We start from the raw sequence: 22,330 nt of genomic DNA on the forward strand, positions 1-22,330 counted from the left end.
TGGCTTGTTGAGCACATTACCACAGAGACATAGAGTGTGTGGAGGCTTCACACCTTCCACCGCGGCACCCATGCTCAACTCACCACGTGCCCCACTGAGAACAAACCACATTATAGCAATCATGAGGAGGTTACCCATGTGAATCTACCCTCCCTAGCAACAGGGCCAATTTGGTTGCTTGGGAGACCTAGCTGGAGTCATGCAGCACACCCTGGGATTCAAACTAGTGAACTCCAGGGGTGGTAGGCAGCATCTATACCACTGAGCTACCCAGGCCCTGGACATTTTTTTAAAGAAAAGGAGGGACGAGTCAAAACAAATTTTAGTGGTAATCAATATTATGCTGTAAATGGTGTCGACTGAGCTTAACTCGTATTGAACTCGGAATATTCCTTGAAGTGCTCGATGCGTCAGACCTTACAAAAAGACAAGATAAAGTATTAAAATATCCTTTAAAAAAGGACAGGTCCATCTCTACTCTGATTGAACAAGCAGCATTCAAAGCTGACGCACAACTTTAACTGCAAATTCTATATTAATGCACCAAGTTGCTAAGGTGCTTGACAATCATAAACAGCCTTTAGTTACTTAACTCTATGATTTAATTGGTGGAAGAATATTTTTTTTAGATCATTGATGACTATTGTCAAACCTGACTGTTGTCATACATCAAATAAATACATGCAAGTAAAATTAAATGAGTTCAACAACAACAAAAAGCCAATGAGGCCACAGAAGAGACTTATGCAACCACAATTATACTTGATCCAGTATTGATTTTGTGATGATGAAACTTCATGAAAGTCAAGGTATTTTTTTCTGATTAAAATAAAATGATTTCAAACAATGAAAAAAAATGATGTACCATTACAGAATACAGATACTGAATTATAATTTTTTTATATGCACACACATTTATAACAAGTTGGGAGGTATTTTAAGCATTCAATTTTCTGGCAGTAAAAGAAGGAATAAATATGAAGCTGGCATTGCTACTGAAATGTTACAATAAGACATTAATGTTCAATCTTCAACACCACTTTGTACAATCACCACAACCAATCCATTTTGTGATTTTTTTTTTTTTTTATCTTTAGAAATGTTGCAGTAACAGCATAGTCGTTTAAACTTGACAAAAATGAAAATTCTGGAAATTGCCCTCTGCCTTATTGACGATTTCAATGGTACTTTATAAGGTTTATAGTGTTTTCATTGTATTTAATATATATATATATATATATATATATATATATATATATATATATATATATATATATATATATATATATATATATATATAAAACATCACCAAACAAAGAGAAAGGAAAGAATTCCACAAAGAGTAGAATTTACAATTACCACAACAATTCTGTTTCTCTTCACATGGTCCTCACTAAGAGCCCTACATAAAGGCCAAATATCTTTCCTATTTCTTACCACACACGTCTATTTTGCCAAGCTGTTTATATTACATCTTTTCAAAAGCCACCACCCTATCCAATTCAGTGAACCATACTTGAAATGAGGGAGTGCCAATGACTTCCATCCTCGAAGAACGATCTGTCTGCCAATCATTACACTAGATTGGACCCAGGTTTTTGAATATTTGTTACCTACTTTAATGAATGCCACATCACCCAAAACACATTGTCTGGGGCAGAGTGAAACTTGAGTATCTAAAACCTCACAGATAAATTCTGGACTCTTACCCAGAATTCTTATACCTTAGTGCAGAACCACAGAGCATGGGTCATGTCTCCATCCTCCAACTGACATTGCCAGACACAGTCCTTATCCAGTGAATAAGGCATACCCTTGCAATATCACTAGATATTGTTTTAATATTAATTTAAATAGTTTCCCACTTCCCATCCTCCAATACCAAATTCACATATCTTTCCCATAACCACTAAAGAGCTGTTAAGGCCCTGTCACCAAGACTCTGAATCAACGAGGAATAATACACTGATGCTTCATACCCGTTTCCATAGGCTGTGAGCACCATACAGAGAGTGTCTGCAGCTTTAGGGGGCTGTGTACTACAACCAGAAATAGTACAAATTAGATGGCCAATTGTAAATGCCTGATAAAATTGAGACCTAGAAATCCCAAAATGTTGGGTTATATTTTTCAAATTATCTCAAAGCTCCATTTTAATAAATGTCACCAAGTGTAGCAACACCCATCTCAATCCATTATTTCCAGAAAAAGGGGGACTTGTAAATACATAATTTGGGGTTCAGCAAAATGCTCGAGGAAGCATTTAGGTAAGTATCAAAATTGAACATACGGGAAAGCTTTGTCCATACTACATGTAAGTGTGAGATAATGGGATGCATTTTGAATTCTCTAGGCAATTTGATATAGATAGATTTGAAAGACTGGGGTAAGGACTGCCTGTACGATGTTTTACCAGGGAGGGGCTCTCTCAGATGGAAGAGACCAATGGCCAAGGTGTCTGAGATTAAAGGCATAGTAATACAACTAAATTTTGAGGAGGCCTATTTAACTTACTGAAAAGGTAATTTACCATTCCAAATAAAAAACTTAGATATTCAATCAGATTGTTTAAAATATGAAAGAGGAACTTCAAGGAGGAGCGACTGTAGTAGATAATTGAATTTGTATATTGAAAAGGCCCACCTATCCACATCACACGATAACCTTTTCATTAATGGGTCAAAATTAACTTACTAACTCTCTCAAATTTGCTGGAAATAAAATGCCTAAATACCTAATGCCTTGCTTGGGCCATTGAAAGGCACTAATTTGCTGTCAGAGCAAGAGCTTCTGTTTTAGACCTATTCACCCTATATCCTGAAAATTTGGAGAAAGAATAAATAATTCCATGGAGGCTAGGCTTAGATCTTTTAGGGTTGGAGACAAATAATAATATATTATCTGCATAGAGTGGAAGTTTATGCACCACACAATGCCAGGTAAATCATCTTCTTTTCTTATTGCGGCTGCTAATGGTTCCAGGGCAAGACAAAACAAAAAAAAGAGGACAGACTTGCAAGGTTCCCCTACCACGAAAAAAAATAATTCTGAAATGAATCCATTAGTTTGCATTGCCGCTACCATTTGTTTATCAAGTAACTTAATCCACACAATAAAATGTTCCCAAACACATATATTTGTGGAGTGGTGGTGGTGTAGTGATCTAATGCACATAACTGGTAAACTGGTAATTAGAAAGTCGCTGGTTCGATCCCCACAGCCACCACCATTGTGTCCTTGAGCAATGCACTTTACTCCAGGTTGCTCTGGGGGGGGATTGTCCCTGTAATAAAGAGCACTGTAAGTCGCTTTGGATAAAGCGTCTGTAAAATGCATAAATGTAAATATATTTCCAAATATAGTTGCATTTCACCCTATCAAACACCTTCTCAGCGTCAAGAGAGATAGCAGTGATAGGGGTCTGATCATTCGCTACTGGCCACATAATCTTTATTAAATGTCTAATTTTATCAGAAGAACTACGACCACATATAAACCAGACTTGGTCTATATGTATAATAGATGTAATTATTCTGCTTAATCAATTAGCCAGAATTTTTTAACATCTAACTGGATCAGAGAAATTGGACGATAACTTTTACATTCCTTTGGGTCTTTTTTTTTTTTTAAGAATGAGACTGACTTGGGGCCTGGGTAGCTCAGCGAGTAAAGACACTGACTACCAACCCTGGAGTCATAATTTCGAATCCAGGGCGTGCTGAGTGACTCCAGCCAGGTCTCCTAAGCAACTAAATTGGCCCAGTTGCTAGGGAGGGTAGAGACACATGGGGTAACCTCCTCATGCTCGCTTTAATGTGGTTCACTCTCGGTGGGGCGCGTGGTGAGTTGTGCGTGGAAGCCACGGAGTATAGCGTGAAGCCTCCACACGTGCTATGTCTCCGCGGTAACGCGCTCAACAAGCCATGCGATAAGATGCATGGATTGACAGTCTCAGATGCGGAGCCAATTGAGATTCGTCATCTGCCACGCGGATTGAGGCGAATCACAAAAAATGCATATTCGCTTACCAGTTCCACCTATTTTAAGAGGTGATTCAGATGTCTGGATTGCAATGGTGGAATGATGTGGCACAGTCTCTGTAAAGATGCCAGATCATGGTAGTCTGCATGTCTGCATGTCTGCACCTTTACCTGCATTCGCATAAGTAGTTCAATGTGCACTCAGTATATATATTTTTTTATATGTCTTCTTGGACTTGTACTGTCACCTAGGGGCATGGATGCAGCATCATTCAAGCACGATAGTTACATTTCTTTAGGAGTAAAACTTTTTTAATGAGATTACTGAGTGCACCTTTTGCATTTAATGGAAATGAATTGTGATTGAGGCTAACATTTTTTGTGTTTCATGGAAGAAAGGAAGTAAAACTGGTATGGAACAACATGAGGGTGAATAAAAGATGACAGACTTTTTTGGGTGAACTATCCTTTTAAAGATAGAAGACCTCAAAGGGTCCTTGATTGATGAAGACCAGGTTCTCTTTGTTAATAGAACAGGACTGGATTGTAATTGTCTAAATATACTACACCTTGTCAAATGTGTGATTAATGGCATCCGCTCTCAAATTGAAGCTAAACTTCATTTCAGCTAAAGTTATCTATCAGAGAAGATATAGGTCTTGAATAAAATATGACACACTAGGGATGTAATACCTCACCTCTGCCAGTGCAAAAATAGAAATCTAATTGGAAAGCTCATATATTGTCATTATAATCATGGGTCTCATTGCTCAGTGGAACCGTCGCCCATGACTCAAAGTCATGTGACAAACTCTGGCTCTAGACATCTATGCATCTGCCCAGCTTGATGGCCAAAATTGAGCCAAGATAGAAATCATACCAATAACTTAGATAAACACTCATCATGTCCTATAAAACCTAAAGGATACAGCATTAATATAAAGGACAACTGAATCATCTTTGGTGATGTGGGGTAAAAATTATCAAATCAATTATCCATTTAAACAGAGAAGGACAGACAGACCGATGGAATTGACTGTTCTTATTTGTTGTTAAGAGATTGGATCATACAAGAGAAACAAAAATATGGGAAAAAAAATACTTGTGCCACCTGGACCAAGTGTGTCTGAATTACATAAAAATAAGCATTGCATAACAATTACATAACTATTTTTTCAATGCTGGCAAGAAGTTATTGAGACAAAATGCTTTAATGCTCACGCACCTGTGACTAAACAGTTAAACTAAATGATTGGTAAACAACATTCTGCTTTCTCCAACTTTCTTTTAGCAGCAAAAGCAGCATTTGAGAGTTGCACTTAAAAGACAATGTTGTTTTAACCTTGAATAACTGTGGCTGATGCCTGGCATATGGGGAACAGATATTAATCAATTCACATAATGTTCATTACATCTCACTGGTTCATTGAGAAAATGAATCCGGATTTACACACGCTACAATGAGCCAAATGTTGCTTTCCTAGATGGATAAATCATCCTCTTGTGGAAAGGAAGCCTTTGTGTTGTTTATCGGGCCTCACCTTGAGCTTCTTATCATTGCTGGCCATCTATTTTGCTGTTAGAGGACTGATCAGACCTTTGTCTATGCCTATTTCGATGTAAAATAAATAATTAAATTCTTTAATCTAGTAACATGTGACCTTCAATGGTCCTGATATAACAAAAGTCCAGGAAAAGAGAATAAGAAAGCTGAAAGGTAAGTTTAATGGATGTTTTATCAAGAATCAGCCTAAAGTAAATGGATGTTCCTCATGTGATTTAAAGGGACAGTTCACCCAAAAATGAACATTCTGTCATCATTTACTTACCCTTTCACTTTCCTTTGTTCAGTCAAACACAAAAGGAGAATTGTTGAAATGCAATGAAAGTAGATAGGGATCATGGGCAGTCAAGCTCCTAAAAAGCACCATAAAAGCAGTCCATTGATGTACTTTATTCTAAGTCCTCTGAAGTTTTATGATAGCTTTGTAAGAGGAACAGGACTTAAATTAGAAATTAATCACTAAAAGTATTGATAGCGGTGGTCTGTCACCATTCACTTTTACTGTATGGAAAAGAGTTGCTTGGACATTCTGCTATACATAACAACTTTTGTGTTCCATAGAAAGTCATACAGGTTTCGAAAGACATGAGGTTGACTAACTGATGATGCATTTAATAAGCCCAAATGTCAAACACTATATATTTGACTTGATTAATTTTTCAAAACAGTAAAGTGATGGGCTTTTATTTTTCACTCGCAAAGACATTTTATGTTTAAAGGGAGCCCTCTGGTGACTGTGTTTGAACATGCAAATGTTTTTAAAGAGACCATTGCCAGACTGTCCATAAAAAGCTAGTTCAAGTGCAATCGATTTGACATTATATGTGTAAATTTAGCTTTAACTAAAGTATCAATTAATTCATGGTGAAGTTTTTCATTTTTATGTTATGTAAATAATTTCACCGATTTAATATACAAAGATAACTATAAGAACAATGGAAAACAAATTGTTGGCTCAACGGTTGAATGGCTGAGAAATATACATATTAATACACATTTTTGCTTAATTAGAATTAACGTGAACACTAAATATAAATTTAAGGTGAACACAGATTGATACAAAAAGTAAATGATTATTTGTGAGTTCCTTGAACTTCATTGACTTAACAATCCATAAAATTAAGATTTTAAGTACTTTTACATTTATGCATTTGGCAGACGCTTTTATCCAAAGCGAATTACAGAGCCCTTATTACAGGGAAAATCCCCCCGGAGCAACCTGGAGTTAAGTGCCTTGCTTAAGGACACAATGGTGGTGGCTGTGGGGTTCGAACCAGTGACCTTCTGATTAACAGTTATGCGCTTTAACCCACTACACCACCACCAGTCCACTTTAAAATGGATGGCCATCTAAAATCTTTCATCTATATTTACCTTTATGTATTGTTACTAAAAAATTGCAATATGAAACATGTGTATCATTGATCTGCTCTGGATGTGCAAGATAAGTGACTTGAAAACCCTGAATGTGCATTATGCCTTTAAATTCTGACCTGCTCCTCAGTTTATGGATGTTAACAGCCTGAAACCCAGTTGAAGTTTATGTTTCCTGTTTTTGCAAGGATTGGATTAGAAATACAGATCTGTGGATCCCAGTGGCGATCAGTTGATTGCCTTCTGCCTACGTTTTCTGGTTTTACGAAAGGCTGTGTTAATAAGACTGTTTACTTGCCTGAATACTCACTTCACGCTACTTACCCATTTCCTCTGTGTTCTGTTCAATAAACTCCCGCACCTGGGTTCATACCCAGTTCCTGTGTTGGTGTGTCATTACACAACTGAAGTTTAATAGTGAAGTGTGTTATTTTTGTGACATTCATGTCACCAAACGGGACAGCACACATGATTACTGTTTTCAAAAAAGTCTCCTGAACATTCCCCCATCTGCTATTGGTTGGCCAAACCTGATAGTCCCACCTCAAATTCAAGCCATTGGTTGAGCCAGTGTTGATGTGTCTGGCAAGTTGGATGCTTAAACAAAAAGAGCAATGTTTTGATCATCACAAACATATTATGAATATGCAATATATTGCCCATCTTATGGAAATATAAACTCAATTTAAAGCCACGGAAGTCACACAATCGACAAGTCTATCATTTTGGGTACCACTGCAAGGCTAAACAACACAGTCTTGAAATGCAATTACACTCTTTATAGAATAAAAGGTCACTTCTTACCATAACAGTTGAGGAGTTAGATGATTCTCTGTAACATATTTGTCACTTTCCCCAGCCGTCTTGTTTCTAAAAATAATGAGCATGATTATAAAAATTAACATTATTAGCAAATTGGTCTAATGAAACCGTCCTGGACATTGTCACGGTCATCTAATTATCAGCAACAATGAACAGGAGGTAGAAATTGCCTTCATGCTAAATCCACTTACGTAATGACAGCACAGGAAAGTCAAGCATCACTTAATGATGCTCACTGGAATTGTGTCTCTTAATGATCCAGCCATAGCATTAAATCTTAGACAGCTATGCAGCCTTAAGCCTTAGGTCTCAAATGTACAAAAGGTATTTGGAAACCTTCTTGATTACATAGGCTTACCTCGAGCAGAGTCTTTTAAATGGCGAGTCCCCATTATTACGGGAACTCAAACGACGTAATGATGGACGATAAAATATAGATCACTACATCAATTAACACAACCACTGCAGTAACTCAACCTCATTCTTTATTATTATTTATTTACTTACAGGGGCAATGCACATTAATCAACATTACTGGAAATGTACCACAATTTGCCAAATGGCTATTTTTCATCTGTAGACCCTTGACAGAATGTTAAAACGTCACCCTAAAAAACAAAGCATCTTATATTAGTACAATAACAAGAAAAAAAAATACTAATTAAAAAATACAAGCCCATAATTGATTCCAAGCACAATAAATCATACTAAATATATTATATTAGTAGGAACCTTTATCTAAACTCATATTGTGCTACGTAAGAGGTCAGAGAGATTGCGACAGGAAAATAAACAATTAACCAAGAACAATTATTACAGACAAGCTACAATTGTATAAAACAAAACTCTAATGTAGACATTGCTGAGTATTAACCATTTTTTAAGATGAAACTTAAAATAACCGAATGTATCCAGTCCTCTGCGATGGACTGGCGACCTGTCCAGGGTGTCCCCCGCCTTTCGCCCAATGTTAGCTGGGATAGGCTCCAGCCCCCCGCGACCCTGTACACAGGATAAGCGGTTGACGATGGATGGATGGATGGTATCTAGTCCTGTAATGGCTGATGGGATGGAGTTCCATTCCCGTGCAGCTTTAACAGAAAATACAGACTGACTAAATTTACACTTTCTGAGGGGAATAATACGGTGCCCTCTTTCACCACACTACCGTTAAAACGTTTAACACAACTAATTTGATTACTCACCTTAAAGCTCACCATAGCAAGGAATATGTCTTTGTTAAAGCTAAAGTGGAGGCTGCTTCAGCTAAAAAGTTACTAAAAGTGTATCATTCAAAATTCAGTTATTGAGAGTTAAGAATGTTAATGTGAGTTAATAATGTGCTTTTTGTTTCTGTGTTTTGTTTTTAATTGAGACAGTTACTCTGAAACATGGAAGACATGAGACTAGAAGTAGACTAGCTGCCAATATCTTTTCTTCCTACACTTTAAACAGCTTGGTTCTAACCACCTTTTTCCTGAACGCGGAAGTGCTCCACGATTCGACTGTTTTCAGTTTCCGGTCTCTAGTGTTTTCACTTGTATCAGCATATGTTCTTTGCAGGTAATGTAAAGGTATTACATTTGTAAAATTGTTCAAAATTCATGTGGCTGTATAATGCAGATACTTCAGACATGTGATGACCGTTTTTTTTAATAGACATTGCCTCACCTCAGAGTGTATATCATTAATAATTCTAGGTTGTTATGACAGTCAACAACTGTACAAGTTGAGCCTGAAATTAATTTTTGCACCAAATAACAATGAAATGTTGTTGTTCTCCTCTGTATTGCTTGTTTCAGCAGTTTTTACTTGGTGTCAAAAGTGAGAGTGTCAAAATTTGCTCAAGCAGCCCTGCCAACAACGCTATCGAAAATTTGTGGATGCTCTGACGTATTTGAAATAGGCGCGCCGCTTCTCGCCGCCGAGAGACGCTGGCTGTCATAGAAAATGAATGACTTCCGGTTGATTTGATTCTCTCGATAACTCTGGTCTGAACGCACGGTTAGGGTGTGCGCGAGTATGTGTGACGCAAACTGCATCATCAGCACAGCCTTGCGGCTTGACCGTGAGCCACCTTGATTTTCTTGGTCCTTGGCTGTGCGCGACGTCTGCGCATGCGCTGGCCATTGAACGTACTCAAAGTGTCACAAAGCAGTTGTGCACATGTGTCGAACGTGCTCCTATTAATTTGCTTTCAGAAACGTATACTCAGAAAGGTAACGTGGCCGACCAGGCACGAGCCAATCCGGAACATGTAAAAATGAAGTATACCTGGGCCTTCAAGAAAATCTGACCAGGAGCACGGTCAGCCTGTATGGACTGGATTATGACTAAATTTACATCACGCATACTGTGCACGGAGCGATCAGCAACGCGGACAAGCAAAGTATACTTTGGCCAGAGACCTTCTAATACTAAGATAACAACCTTCGCGGTTATATCATTGGATAGAGCATAACGGCTGTAACGGGTAACTAGCATTTTAAGACAGATTGCTGATGCTATACAAATGAATGGAGAGAGCCGTAAACTGACACCTTCCAGTCGTAAAATCCTCCGTGACTTCTCTTATAAAACAGCAATTTTATCATAGTAAACTCCACACGTAGTTCACTCCAAAAGGATTGTTTAATGTAAGACATGTTGAAGATTAGCGGATAGGTGGTTAATTAATTAAATGATTAGCCATTTCCTCGCAAAAGCGGTTTATTCAGCATTGTGATGCATCTCCATAGACATCTATTCAAAAAGAATGACCTCTTGTCTCTTCGCCAGTGTACCACCATAAAATGTCTACGTTATACTAATCTATGCTAACCTTGAAGGCTTCCCTATCAGAAAGGCTTGGCTTTGGCCTATACAGAGCCAAGTCTCTGTTATTTCAATATAAGTGTCCCACAATAAGTAAATGTACTTTGGGCTTGTTTATAGTTATAAGTCCAACGTTATGCACCAAAAGTAAAAATTTTTTCTGGTTATTATTTTGGTTGCACAATAAACTGCATCTGGGATTTTATTAATTTCGGACTCGTCCGTTCAGACAGAGGTTTGTGCCCATCATAGTTAGGAAAGATTTTTTTTTATTTTATAAGTAGATTTTAAAAACTATCAGCTGATTCATTGGTTATCTGTTCCACAACAAAGCTACCAAATTAGTCACCGGTTTCGGCAAAATCCACTATCAATCTCTAGCGGAGACACAGAGAATAAAATTATTATTTAAATTCCTTTCAAATTAGGGAAATAATTATCAGTGATTTAAAAAAAAAATAGCACAAAAAAGCTGACCCATCAAAGTACTGCACAAATTATCGTGCATCCTTAAAGATACATGTGGAACTTACAATGGGTCAAAGGCTGGAAAAACACATGGAAAAAGCACCCCGCCAGCACATATGCAAATCTAACCACTAACAGCTCTTCAGTGAGATTGTGAAATAAAGAGGCGGAATTCATTCCTCTTAATTGCTCTTCATTTGAGTATAAGACAAAAACTTGAATTGCTTTCCTTGCAACCATCAAGCATTGCATGCAACCAAAACAGTGGCAGGCACACTAGACCCCAATCTGCAGCTTCCCAATCGAAAGACCTCGTAATGAATTCCACTGTCTTTGTTCTGGCCACTCAAACCCTTAGTTCCAACAGGCTTGAAATAAAATAATAAGATACAAATCATATTAATGCATTCTCGCAAGACCTCCGATGACACTCTATTTAATACTGTACAGGGCTTGCCATGACAAAGACAGCAGTGAAACACTGGCCATGTCATATCATTCTTGAAAGTGCATGAATATTCATTGCACCAAATACGGAATGTATGTGAAACCTGTTGCTCAGACATGATGCTCAAATGGAGTACATTACTTACATTTTACATTTACATTTATGCATTTGACAGACGCTTTTATCCAAAGCGACTTACAGAGCCCTTATTACAGGGACAATCCCCCGGAGCAACGTGCCTTGCTCAAGAACACAATGGTGGTGGCAGTGGGGATCGAACGGACAACCTTCTGCTTAACATTTTAGTGCTTTAGCCCACTACACCACCACCACTCCCCCACCACTCCCATTCCCATTCCCACCACTCCCATTCTTGACACGTCTTCAGCAAGATCATACTTTGCTTTGTTTTCTCTAGAAACTCTAGAGACAGACAATATGCTATATGCTATAAATATATAATTTAGGGCAGTAAATTGGTCAATAATATATTGTTTTGAAAACCATGCCCAGTTGGCCAATTGAAAGAAGTATTAATTACAATTCTGATGACAGGTTTGTCAACATAAACATTTCAAAAAACATTTTAAAATTAAAACAATTCGGTTTTCAAATGTTGTTAGTGAATTTCAAATAACTAATGTGCGAAATTATGTTCATTTCATGTTATGTTAAATATCATTACCATGATTCATTACAGTAATTGCATTGTATTTATTACAACACAAATGTATGGTAAGTGTAAATGCTATAAAATTGTGAAATTATGTTAGAATTGTAAATAGCTTTGAGGAAAGAACACTTGAGATGACGTCCAAATTGAAAAGTACTTACCTGAATTCTTCATATATCGCAAAATATAGTCCCCATAACTCTATAACAACCCAATCCCGTTCAATTATTCCCTAAATAAATGCTTAATTCAAAATGCTTAATCTGTTGAATAAATCTCATAACCCTGCAGAAAAAAGGGAATCTGTAGACACCCCCTGAACTTCCCGGCTGACCTTCTGAGGGCATTTTTAATGACCGGGTCCGGGTTTGCTCGGCTGTCATAGGACTCTGTCGGCTTCACGGTCACGATATTGTTTCTCCTGGAGAGCATCGATGAGTGAGTGCCCATGTGGAAAACCACAAAATCTTCGTGGGAGTATCAGCAACATGGGAGATGCAGTTGACCTGACGACAACTGTACAAAGAGTTTTTCTGTGTTTTCAAGACAAGTCAGCTCATGTTCCCATAATATCCGAATTTAGGCAGTCCAGCTGCTGACGTGACGTGCGCGCCCTACAGTTTAGAAGGTGTAACTTCTATCTCTAACACAGATGGCGCTGTAACCCTTCCAATTTTGCGCAGTAGAGCCTTTCTGTTAAAATACTTGTAAAATAGGCTGCATCCGAAACCAGGAAAATGCTGCCTTCGGAGGCTGTATATGGAGGCAGCATAAGGTGATTTTTTCAACTGTTCGGAGACCAGTTTCCTTAAGAGTTCCATTCATTCATAACAGCTGATTAGGCAGCAAGTCAGCTGCCTACATTTTCGGATGCAGCCATAATAGGGTATAACGTGGCTTAAGCCCCCGCCTGGGGTAACAATTTTGATTCTATTTTCTCCCAAAACACTAAAGCAACAAAAAAACTCACTGCACTTCCCTATACACCTGTTTGTCACTTTGCAAAGCAAAATATTCCTCATCCATGAGATCACTGCGTGCAATGTCCAAAAGGTTGATTTTGAGACAATTTGGTCTAATATTGTTTTTAAATGCTGTAGCTAATGAAAATCCCTGAATCCATTTTTATTTTGAGACAAATACTTTTGTTATTTTCAGTTTCTTGTCTCAAGGTGATTAAATCAAAAGTTTTTCAATAACTGTCCTTTACGTGAAATTATTGCAATGTATGGGATGAATATAGTATCAAAATTATTCACAAATGCAAAAAAATAAATTCGAAAAATGTCATACATGCATCTTACTATCCACACACAAATGCCTTTCAACTCATGTCTCTGAAATTCAGAATTAAATGAATGTGCACCTATTTGTACAAACAGAGACATATTTGTGAATACAAATGTTCCCTTTTGTATATATATAACACCTGATTAATGACATTCTATCTTGTTTTTGAACAACAATCTAAACAAAAATCTAAATCTAGCAAATCTGTGATGTGGCAACTAAAACAGCCATTTGTCTCCTTAGTCATTTTTTTAGTCTGAAGCCCTGCATTTGGAAAACCACATCACGCCACAATGAGAAACAGAATGAATAAAAAAACATTAAAACATGTCATGGAAATTACAAAAGGAAATTAAATAATCTTTTACGTACTTTGTTGTAATATTTGTACACCTATTAAATACATTTAGCTAGTTCACCTCTTTTGGTTTAAATGTATGTTACTATATTGCACAAATATATCTTTATACATCCTATATGCTTGCAAAGGAAAGTTAGCTGAGCACAAAACAACACAGTGCTACGATCATAGATATTTATAAAGTAACTGTTTTTATTCATAATTCATAAACCAAATGATCAACTCTTTTTACCACACAAAATAATAAATGTGAGCTGTGACAACATGGTGTCACTATCAAGCTATGTCCAGAATAGAGGGCCAACCTATTGTAGACAACCTTATTAATAACATTCAACTCCTATATAGTATGTCATATTATTTTTCATAGTTATGAAAGGAATGGTGGATTACCTACATTTGCAAAAATGTGCAGTAAACTAGAAACAACACTGCATGGTAAATTGTATCTCTCAATGCAAGGGGCTTGACTTGACCTTCCATTTCCAATGTGACAAATACACATACAGTACTTTACTTCACAATTTTGAACAAATCGGAATGCCAAAATGTACATACACAAAATCGTATTATAATGCAAAAAAACAGGTTTTTTATTTTCAAAATTGTATCTGAATGCCACGCACATGCAATGTGATGAGGTCATGTGACAAAAATGAAACATTCTGAAAATTGCCTGTGTCTCACTTTGAACTTTTACAGAAAAAGTTGTTCTGCCTATATTGTGCCACATAAACATGGTATTCCAAAGTGTAAAATCAAAGCTATATAACAAACTGCAATTGAAGCACTCGTGGCTTTAACAATGACAAGGTGCAGCCATAGAATCATGTTCATTCATGATTCAAACCGTTTACTATTGTAAAGCTTTGTGGTTTGAAGCTCTTCAGCTGTTCCATGAAACCTGGGTTTGGACATGCAGCTGGTCGAGCCGATTTCACCAGTGCAAACGCATCACCAAACGCCCGCTTTTCCCTTAACATCAGATATCCAGTGACAACTGACACAGAGCGTGAAACTCCTGAATTGCAGTGGACAAGCACGACTCCTTTCTGGGGAGAGAAAGCAATTATTGAATCTTCTTATATAGAATCCTTTACAGAGGTATTTAGTTTCACATCATTAAACACCTAATCATAATGCATGTAATTAATCCTATGCTAATTACGTGGAATTGCAAGTTACAGGTGAGAGAACCACTTTCTGCTCTGTTGAGAAGAACATTATTTGATTTAATGAGCTGTCATTTCCTCTTCATCATAGACAACATCGTAAATTAGGTGACAGGAGGTGGAACGCTCGATTTACAAAGGAACGGAAACTTATTTCATGAAGCCACTGTAATCATAAACCTTAGTGAATTTGAATTATGAGGCAGTGTCAGGTTAAGCCTGACTAATGACACTATTTAAAAAGAGGTTGTATGACAAACAATGGCCCGTTAGTTATATGATCTTTCTACAACTTCCTAAATAATGCATTGTGAAAACTCAACATTCATTATTCAGCGCACTGCATGGTTACCCAGAATAAGAGACTTAGCTACTGGATGACTACGCAGTATCTCATAGGCCAGGTGCTAAAGCCCAACACTGAGGAAATAACATTGAGCGCATTAAATATCCCTCTTACAATGCTGAGAGACAGTCTAGTGTCAGGCTGTCAGCCAAAGTTGCAAATTTATCCAAAATGCAAGGATCTCTGTGAAAACATTCAAGTCTCCTTCTACTCTCATAAACACTTGATATTTAATGAAAGCAATTATATCTACACCACAAAACAAAAGGCAACTCTTACGTCAGCTTTTGCCTGGTCTATAAACTGTGCACACTCCTGGATATATGATATGATATCAGTGTCAGGTAAATCCAGTATGCTCAGCGTCTTATAGATGAACAGGTCAGGGAAGGCATTTTCTACACCATATGCAACATTTAATACATGTGTGACCTGAAAGCAATAGAAAAGCTTTAGAAGTCTTAAAACAAAGGTATCATATAGCAATATATTTTTTATAATAATACAATTAAATAAATATACAACCCCAATTCTGAAGAAAATAAATTGGTACAGTATGAAATTGCTAATGAAAACACTATGATTTATTGATAGTACTAAATAATACATTAGTTGATCTTTAGTCATGAAGTTATACATATACATATATATGTATGTATATGTACATATATATATACATATATATATATATATATACCACTCCAGTCAGAGTTTACTATTAGCAAACTCTAGTTTTGGCAAGTCATTTAGGACATCTACTTTGTGCATGACTCAAGTCATTTTTCCAACAATAGTTTACAACAGAGTGTTTCACTTTTAATTGACTATATCACAATTCCAGTGTATCAGAAGTTTACATACATCAAGTTAACTGTGCCTGGAAAATTCCAGAAAATTATGTCAAGCCATCAGGCAATTAGCCAATTAGTTTCTGATAGGCTAATTGGCAAATTGGAGTCAACCTGTGGATGTATTTTAAGGCCTACCTTCAAACTCAGTGCCTCTTTGCTCTACATTATGGGAAAATCAAAAGAAATCAGCCAAGACCTCCACAAGTCTGGTTCATCCTTGGGAGCAATTTCCAAATGCATGAAGGTACCACGTTCATCTGTACAAACAATAGTATGCAAGTATAAACATCATGGGACTATGCAGCCATCACACTGGTCAGTAAGGAGATGCATTCTGTCTCCTAGAAATTCATTAGTTTGGTGCGAAAAGTGTAAATCAATCCCAGAGCAACAGCAATGGACCTTGTGAAGATGCTGGAAGAAACAGGTAGACAAGTATCTATATCCACAGTAAAACAAGTCATATATCGACATCATTTGAAAGATTGCTCAGCAGGGAAGAAGCCACTGCTCCAAAACCACCATAAAAAAGCCAGACTACAGTTTGTAATTGCACATGGGGACAAAGAGCTTTCTTTTTGGAGAAATTTCCTCTGGTCTGATGAAATTAAAATGTAACTGTTTGGCCATAATGACCATAGTTACGTTAAGTTAAGGGTGAGGCTTGCAAGCCGAAGATCACCAACCCAGCTGTGAAGCATGGGGGTGGCAGCATCATGTTGTGGTGGTGCTTTGCTGCAGGAGGGACTGGTGCACTTGATGGTGTATCATGAGGAAGGAAAATATTGTGAATATATTGAAGCAACATCTCAAGACATCAGCCATGTCACAAATGGGTCTTCCAAATGGACAATGACCACAAGCATACCTCCAAATTTGTGGCAAAATGGCTTAAGGACAAAAAATTCAAGGTATTGGAGTCATTTGGCCATCACAAAGCCCTGACCACAATCTGATAGAAAATTTATGGACAGAACTGAAAGCATGTGCGAGCAAGGAGGCCTACAAACCTGACTCCGTAACACCAATTCTGTCTGGAGGATTGGACCAAAATTCCAGCAACTTACTGTGAGAAGCTTGTGGAAGGCTACCCAAAATATTTGACCCAAGTTAAACAATTTAAAGTCAATGCTACCAAATACTAAAAAAGTGTATGTAAACTTATGACCCAATGGGAATGTGATGAAAAAAATAAAAGCTGAAATATATAATTCTCTCTGCTATTATTCTGACATTTCACATTCTTAAAATAAAGTAGTGATCCTAACTGACCCAAGACAGGGAATGTTTTCTACGATTAAATGCCAGGAATTGCGAAAAACTGAGTTTAAATGTACTTGGCTAAGGTGTATATAAACTTCTGACTTCAACTGTGTGTGTGTGTGTGTGTGTGTGTGTGTGTGTGTGTGTGTATATATATATATATATATATATATATATATAATTTTTTTCATCTCTCTCTCTCTCTCTCTCTCACTGCCACTCCGCGTTGGCCTTTTCCCTCTCGTTTAAATTTTACAGTGTTTTTTTGGGGGGTACTACACTGTTAAGGGAAGTGTGTGTGTTTGTCTTTTAAGTTATTCATTAAAATATTGTTTGTCGCCAGGCCGGTTCTCGCCTCCTCCTTTCCATTGAACCTCGTTACAGTGCTATAATAAGTCACAAATTCTCAATTGGAGACCGGTCAGGAGGACTGCAGTCAGGCGAATCTAGTACCAGCAGTCTCTGCTTACACAGCCATGCATGTGTAATCTGGGCAGTATGTGGTTTACCATTGTCCTGATGGAAAATGCAGGGATGTCCCTAGAAAAAACAGCATCTGGAAGGCAGCATATGTTTCTCTAAACTTTTTACATACCTTTCTATATTATTGGTACCCTCACATTGGCCGGGTGAACACGGCAGCTGCTTTTTCCAAAAACATCTTTTAAATGTGGACTCATCAGACCACAAAACACAATTGCACTGTTCTACTTTCCATCCCATATGAGACAGAGCCCAGAGAAGTCGGCAGCACTTCTGGACAGTGTTGATGTATGGCTCCTGCTTTGCATCGAAAAGACTTAACTAACATCTGTTGATGCAACGGTGAATGGTGTTCACTGACAAAGGTTTACCAAAGTACTCCTGAGCCCATGTCATGATATCCATTACAAATGAATTTTGTTTTTTAAGACAGAGACGTCTGAGTGATTAGGAATCACGCACATTCAGAAGAGGTTTACCAGCAGGACAATGCCAAACCACATACTTCCAGAATTAGTGCGGGTATTAGACTGGCCTGCCTGCAGTCCTGACCTGGAGCTCCTTGGTCCTGATTTGTCTCCAATTGAGAATGTGTGGTGCATTATTAAGAGCAAAATACAGCAACGAAGGCTCTGTACAATTATGCAGCTGAAGACTGGCATAATGGATGAATGGAGGAAAATGATGCTTGCTAAACTTAAATTTGTGTGTTCAGTGCCCAAATGCTTAATAAGTGATGGAGATTACCCCATGTGACACTACCTTCCCTAGCAACCAGGCCAATTTGGTTGCTTAAGAGACCTGGCTGGAGTCATTCAGCACACCCTGGATTCAAACTCGCAACTCCAGGGGTGGTAGTCAGTGCCAATACTCACTGAGCAACCCAGGCCCCGAAAAAACATCCGAGTAAGCTGATCCACCAATCAGAATGTTAATTTCAGACATGATTGAATATTTGTTAACCATTTCAGTATGGGCGGGACATTTACGGCATCTAATGCTGATGCACAAGCACCCCTGGAGTAACCATGATTTGTATATATTTATATTTAAATCTAACTTGTGCAATTAAACTTTGTGAAAATACTGCATGTTATTGCACCTATAGTTTTTGATTCCTTTAATTATATCAAATGTCTTTTACTGCTGTCGGTGGTACCTTTTTTCTAATGATATCAAATCATATCAATTTATATTTCTAAGTAGGAAAACAATTTCACTATACATAGAAAAGCACATTACAGTGCTTATACAAATAACATTAATTCTTATGTAGGCTAGTAATACAAGATAACGTCTTAAAGTAAACATTACTACACTTATATTAGCTCTACAATGCTTCACAGTTTATTGTGTATTATGTATTAGTTTATTAATTAAAGTGCTTATAAATTACTAACAATTTTCATAGTAGCCTAATGAAAGGAAATTTAATGACACCTATTAATTTAAATATATATTCTATATCAAGTTACCATGCGATGGTTGTTAGTAGTGTACTGTAAACCATGTCAGCAAGAAATCTAATTAATTAATTTATTTCAATGGAAAAAATATATTTCTTACATATTTTACATATGCATTGTATATAAATGTAAATATATGGATTTTAGAGACAGGTGCATGTTTTCTTTTCTTTTTTTTTCTTCTTTTTTTGTTTTATTAGGCTTTTTCATATTTTCCAACCTTTTTCAGAATTTGGATTGTAATAATTAATGTTAACATATTAGTGAATAATGAATCAAAATTATGAAATATATATCATAATGCATATCATGAATATACAATTAATATAACACATGTAATAATGAATTGGATGTCTACTAGCTATACCAAAGTAGTAAGAAAGCAGTCAATAAGTGCATTACCTTATATTTCCTCATAGTACCAAAGTCATGAGCAGCATCTTGGGATCCTATTAAATGAATATACAGAATGAGTAAATTGTCAGTTTTACTATTTCCACAAAATGTGAATTTGCATGTTATTTTGTAGAGATATTTAACTTACATATATTATGACATGCATAAATCTAAAATGTAATTATTATACATTTGGGTAGTTGATTCATAACATGTCCATTAAGATTTTAAGCTACATGTTATATGTATAAGGGACAGCATACATCTGGTCACACTTTCTCTTCGATTTTTTTTTTTTTTTCCTGTGAGAAATTAATTTTTCAAAATAAAAATATTCCATGACTTTTAATAAATGAGCTTATAAATGCTGCATGCATGGTATTTTTTTTATGCAAATTGCTGTTTAAAATACTTTAGATGCATAGCATATCAATCCAAGTACTACTACTCACCAAGCAATAGATATGGTTTAATATATCCAACCTGAAGATCCCAACTATTATCCTGAATATATCCACATGCTGTTTCAGGCTGCACTGTCTCCTCCACCACCTGTACAGTGGAGCCTTTCCATGTCTCTATAATCCGCCTGCCACTCAAAGTCGTCACCCTGGTGCATTGTTTCCGCAAATTATTTTTAGAAAATGATTTTATTTCTTGTGCAAGCGACTGCATCACATTTGCGACGGGGATGTCCAAGGCAGAAATGTAAAGGCTCCGATTTGAAGTTTCTGCTGCGAGACCGCTCTCTATCTTTCACTAGTAGCTGCCCATCTACATTTCTCTACCTTAAAGTTGAGAAGATTCATTAGCGCACAATAATTACCTAGAAGATCAGAGCAATACCGACACCCAAATGATAGAAAAATAACTGTGTTAAAAACAAAGTCACCCTAGTACATCAAAAACTAAAACTAATTTGAGACTATTTTTATTTCATTTAGTTTTGGAGTTATGAAAAGCATTTTAGTTTAGTTTCAGTTTTTTTCCCCAATAATTTCAGCTTTTATTTTTATTTTAGTTAACGAAGATCTTTTTATTTAGTTTCAATTTTCGTTAACTTTAAAAAAAAAAACACTGGCATGAACACACATACAGTGCACTATATTTTAGTGTAAATATTTTAACTATTTTGGTAGCCGTCTAGACCGATGTAATTTACACTTGATTAATTATATTTTAAAAAACTTTAATAAAATAAACGGATGTAATATTTTTTTTTTAAAATGTTGTCACGTTTTTAAAAATATTTATTGTATATACTTATATATACATGGAAAAAATTAATAGACCACTGCAAAATTATCAGTTTCTATGGATTTACTATTTATAAGTATGTGTTTGCTTTAACATAAACAAGAGACTCATGAATATTCATGTAGGCTCCGCCCATTGCAACCGAGGCTGTGTCGGCCGCATACGTCATCGAGGCTGTCTCGTTTCAAAAAAGCGAGTAGGACACGCAGAAATCTGACTTCTGTTAGATCTTTTGACTATACTTATAGTCACATTTTATGGGTACCACTCTAAAAGTGAAAATGATGTTCTGTTTCAGAGTTTAGAGAGTCACACTGTTTATCCAAATTCCCAAATTCACTCTTATTAATCGGAGGAGATTTTAATATCACTTTGGATAACGCTCTTGACAGATGGCCCCCTGGTGCTTCATCTTCTTCCAATACCACACTGAAGGCCTTATGCAGACATTTGGAGTCATAGACATTTGGAGAGAAAAATTCCCTGGTTTGAAATCCTTCACTTGGAATAATAAGACATAATGTCATGTCTCTTATTGATTACTGGTTAACCTTGTAGCTTACAGAAGGAAAATGTTTTTGTCAGTATTCTTCCCACACCAGATCATAAAGCAGCCTCTGTCAATATTGCTTTGCAAACTTCCTTTTCCACCAACCGTTATAACTCTTATTGGAAGCTTAATAGCGCAGTTCTGGAACATGAATCTGTAAAGGTGACCATTTGCGGCTTGATTACACAATATTGGAATATAGCTCAGATTAGTAATGATTATTTTAATAATTGGGAACTACTTAAATCTGAAGTTATCAAATTCTTAAGAAAATATGGATGTTTATTTCCTAATGCTAGAACATTTTAAGAAAATAGCTTAGTTTCTAAAATTTCAGCTCTCACTCATCAGACAACGACGAGCTTATTACCCTTCAAAACCAACTAGATGAAATCTATAAAAGGAAAACAGAGGTGGCTTTCATTAGAGAGGTGGCTTGAGAAGGGCGAACAAAACTCTGCATATTTTTTTAGTTTATAAAACTGTCATGTGAAGAACACAATCTCACATTTAAACATTAATGGTACTACACTGCATGACACAAAAACTGTCGCAGATTACTGTATGACTTTTTATCGCTCTGTGAGTCAAGATTTGTTGAATGGGATAAATTAGATTTCTTGAATATCTCACTAATACCAATTTTGTAAGTGAAGACAAAAAAAAACTCTGTGATAATCATATATTGGGAGTCCTACGTGCAATTGGGGAGCTTAAGTTAAACAAATCCCCTGGTGTGGATGATTTGACTT

At 36.7% G+C, this 22,330-nt stretch overlaps 1 protein-coding gene across 1 annotated transcript; it reads right to left on the reverse strand.

The window, feature by feature from the left end:
• Positions 1 to 14,084: 14,084 nt before the first annotated feature.
• LOC127658902 (dual specificity protein phosphatase 19-like) lies at positions 14,085 to 20,453 on the reverse strand. Its single transcript, XM_052148461.1, has 4 exons — positions 20,224 to 20,453; positions 19,778 to 19,824; positions 15,592 to 15,744; positions 14,085 to 14,846 (listed from the first exon to the last, which is right to left on the reverse strand). Exons 1-4 carry the CDS (start codon positions 20,444 to 20,446, stop codon positions 14,628 to 14,630), a joined length of 642 nt encoding a protein of 213 aa, XP_052004421.1. The 5' UTR covers positions 20,447 to 20,453; the 3' UTR covers positions 14,085 to 14,627.
• Between the last annotated feature and the right edge of the window lie 1,877 nt (positions 20,454 to 22,330).

The sequence above is a fragment of the Xyrauchen texanus genome, chromosome 18, assembly GCF_025860055.1.
Source record: "Xyrauchen texanus isolate HMW12.3.18 chromosome 18, RBS_HiC_50CHRs, whole genome shotgun sequence".
In the NCBI taxonomy this organism is placed as follows: Eukaryota; Metazoa; Chordata; class Actinopteri; order Cypriniformes; family Catostomidae; genus Xyrauchen; species Xyrauchen texanus.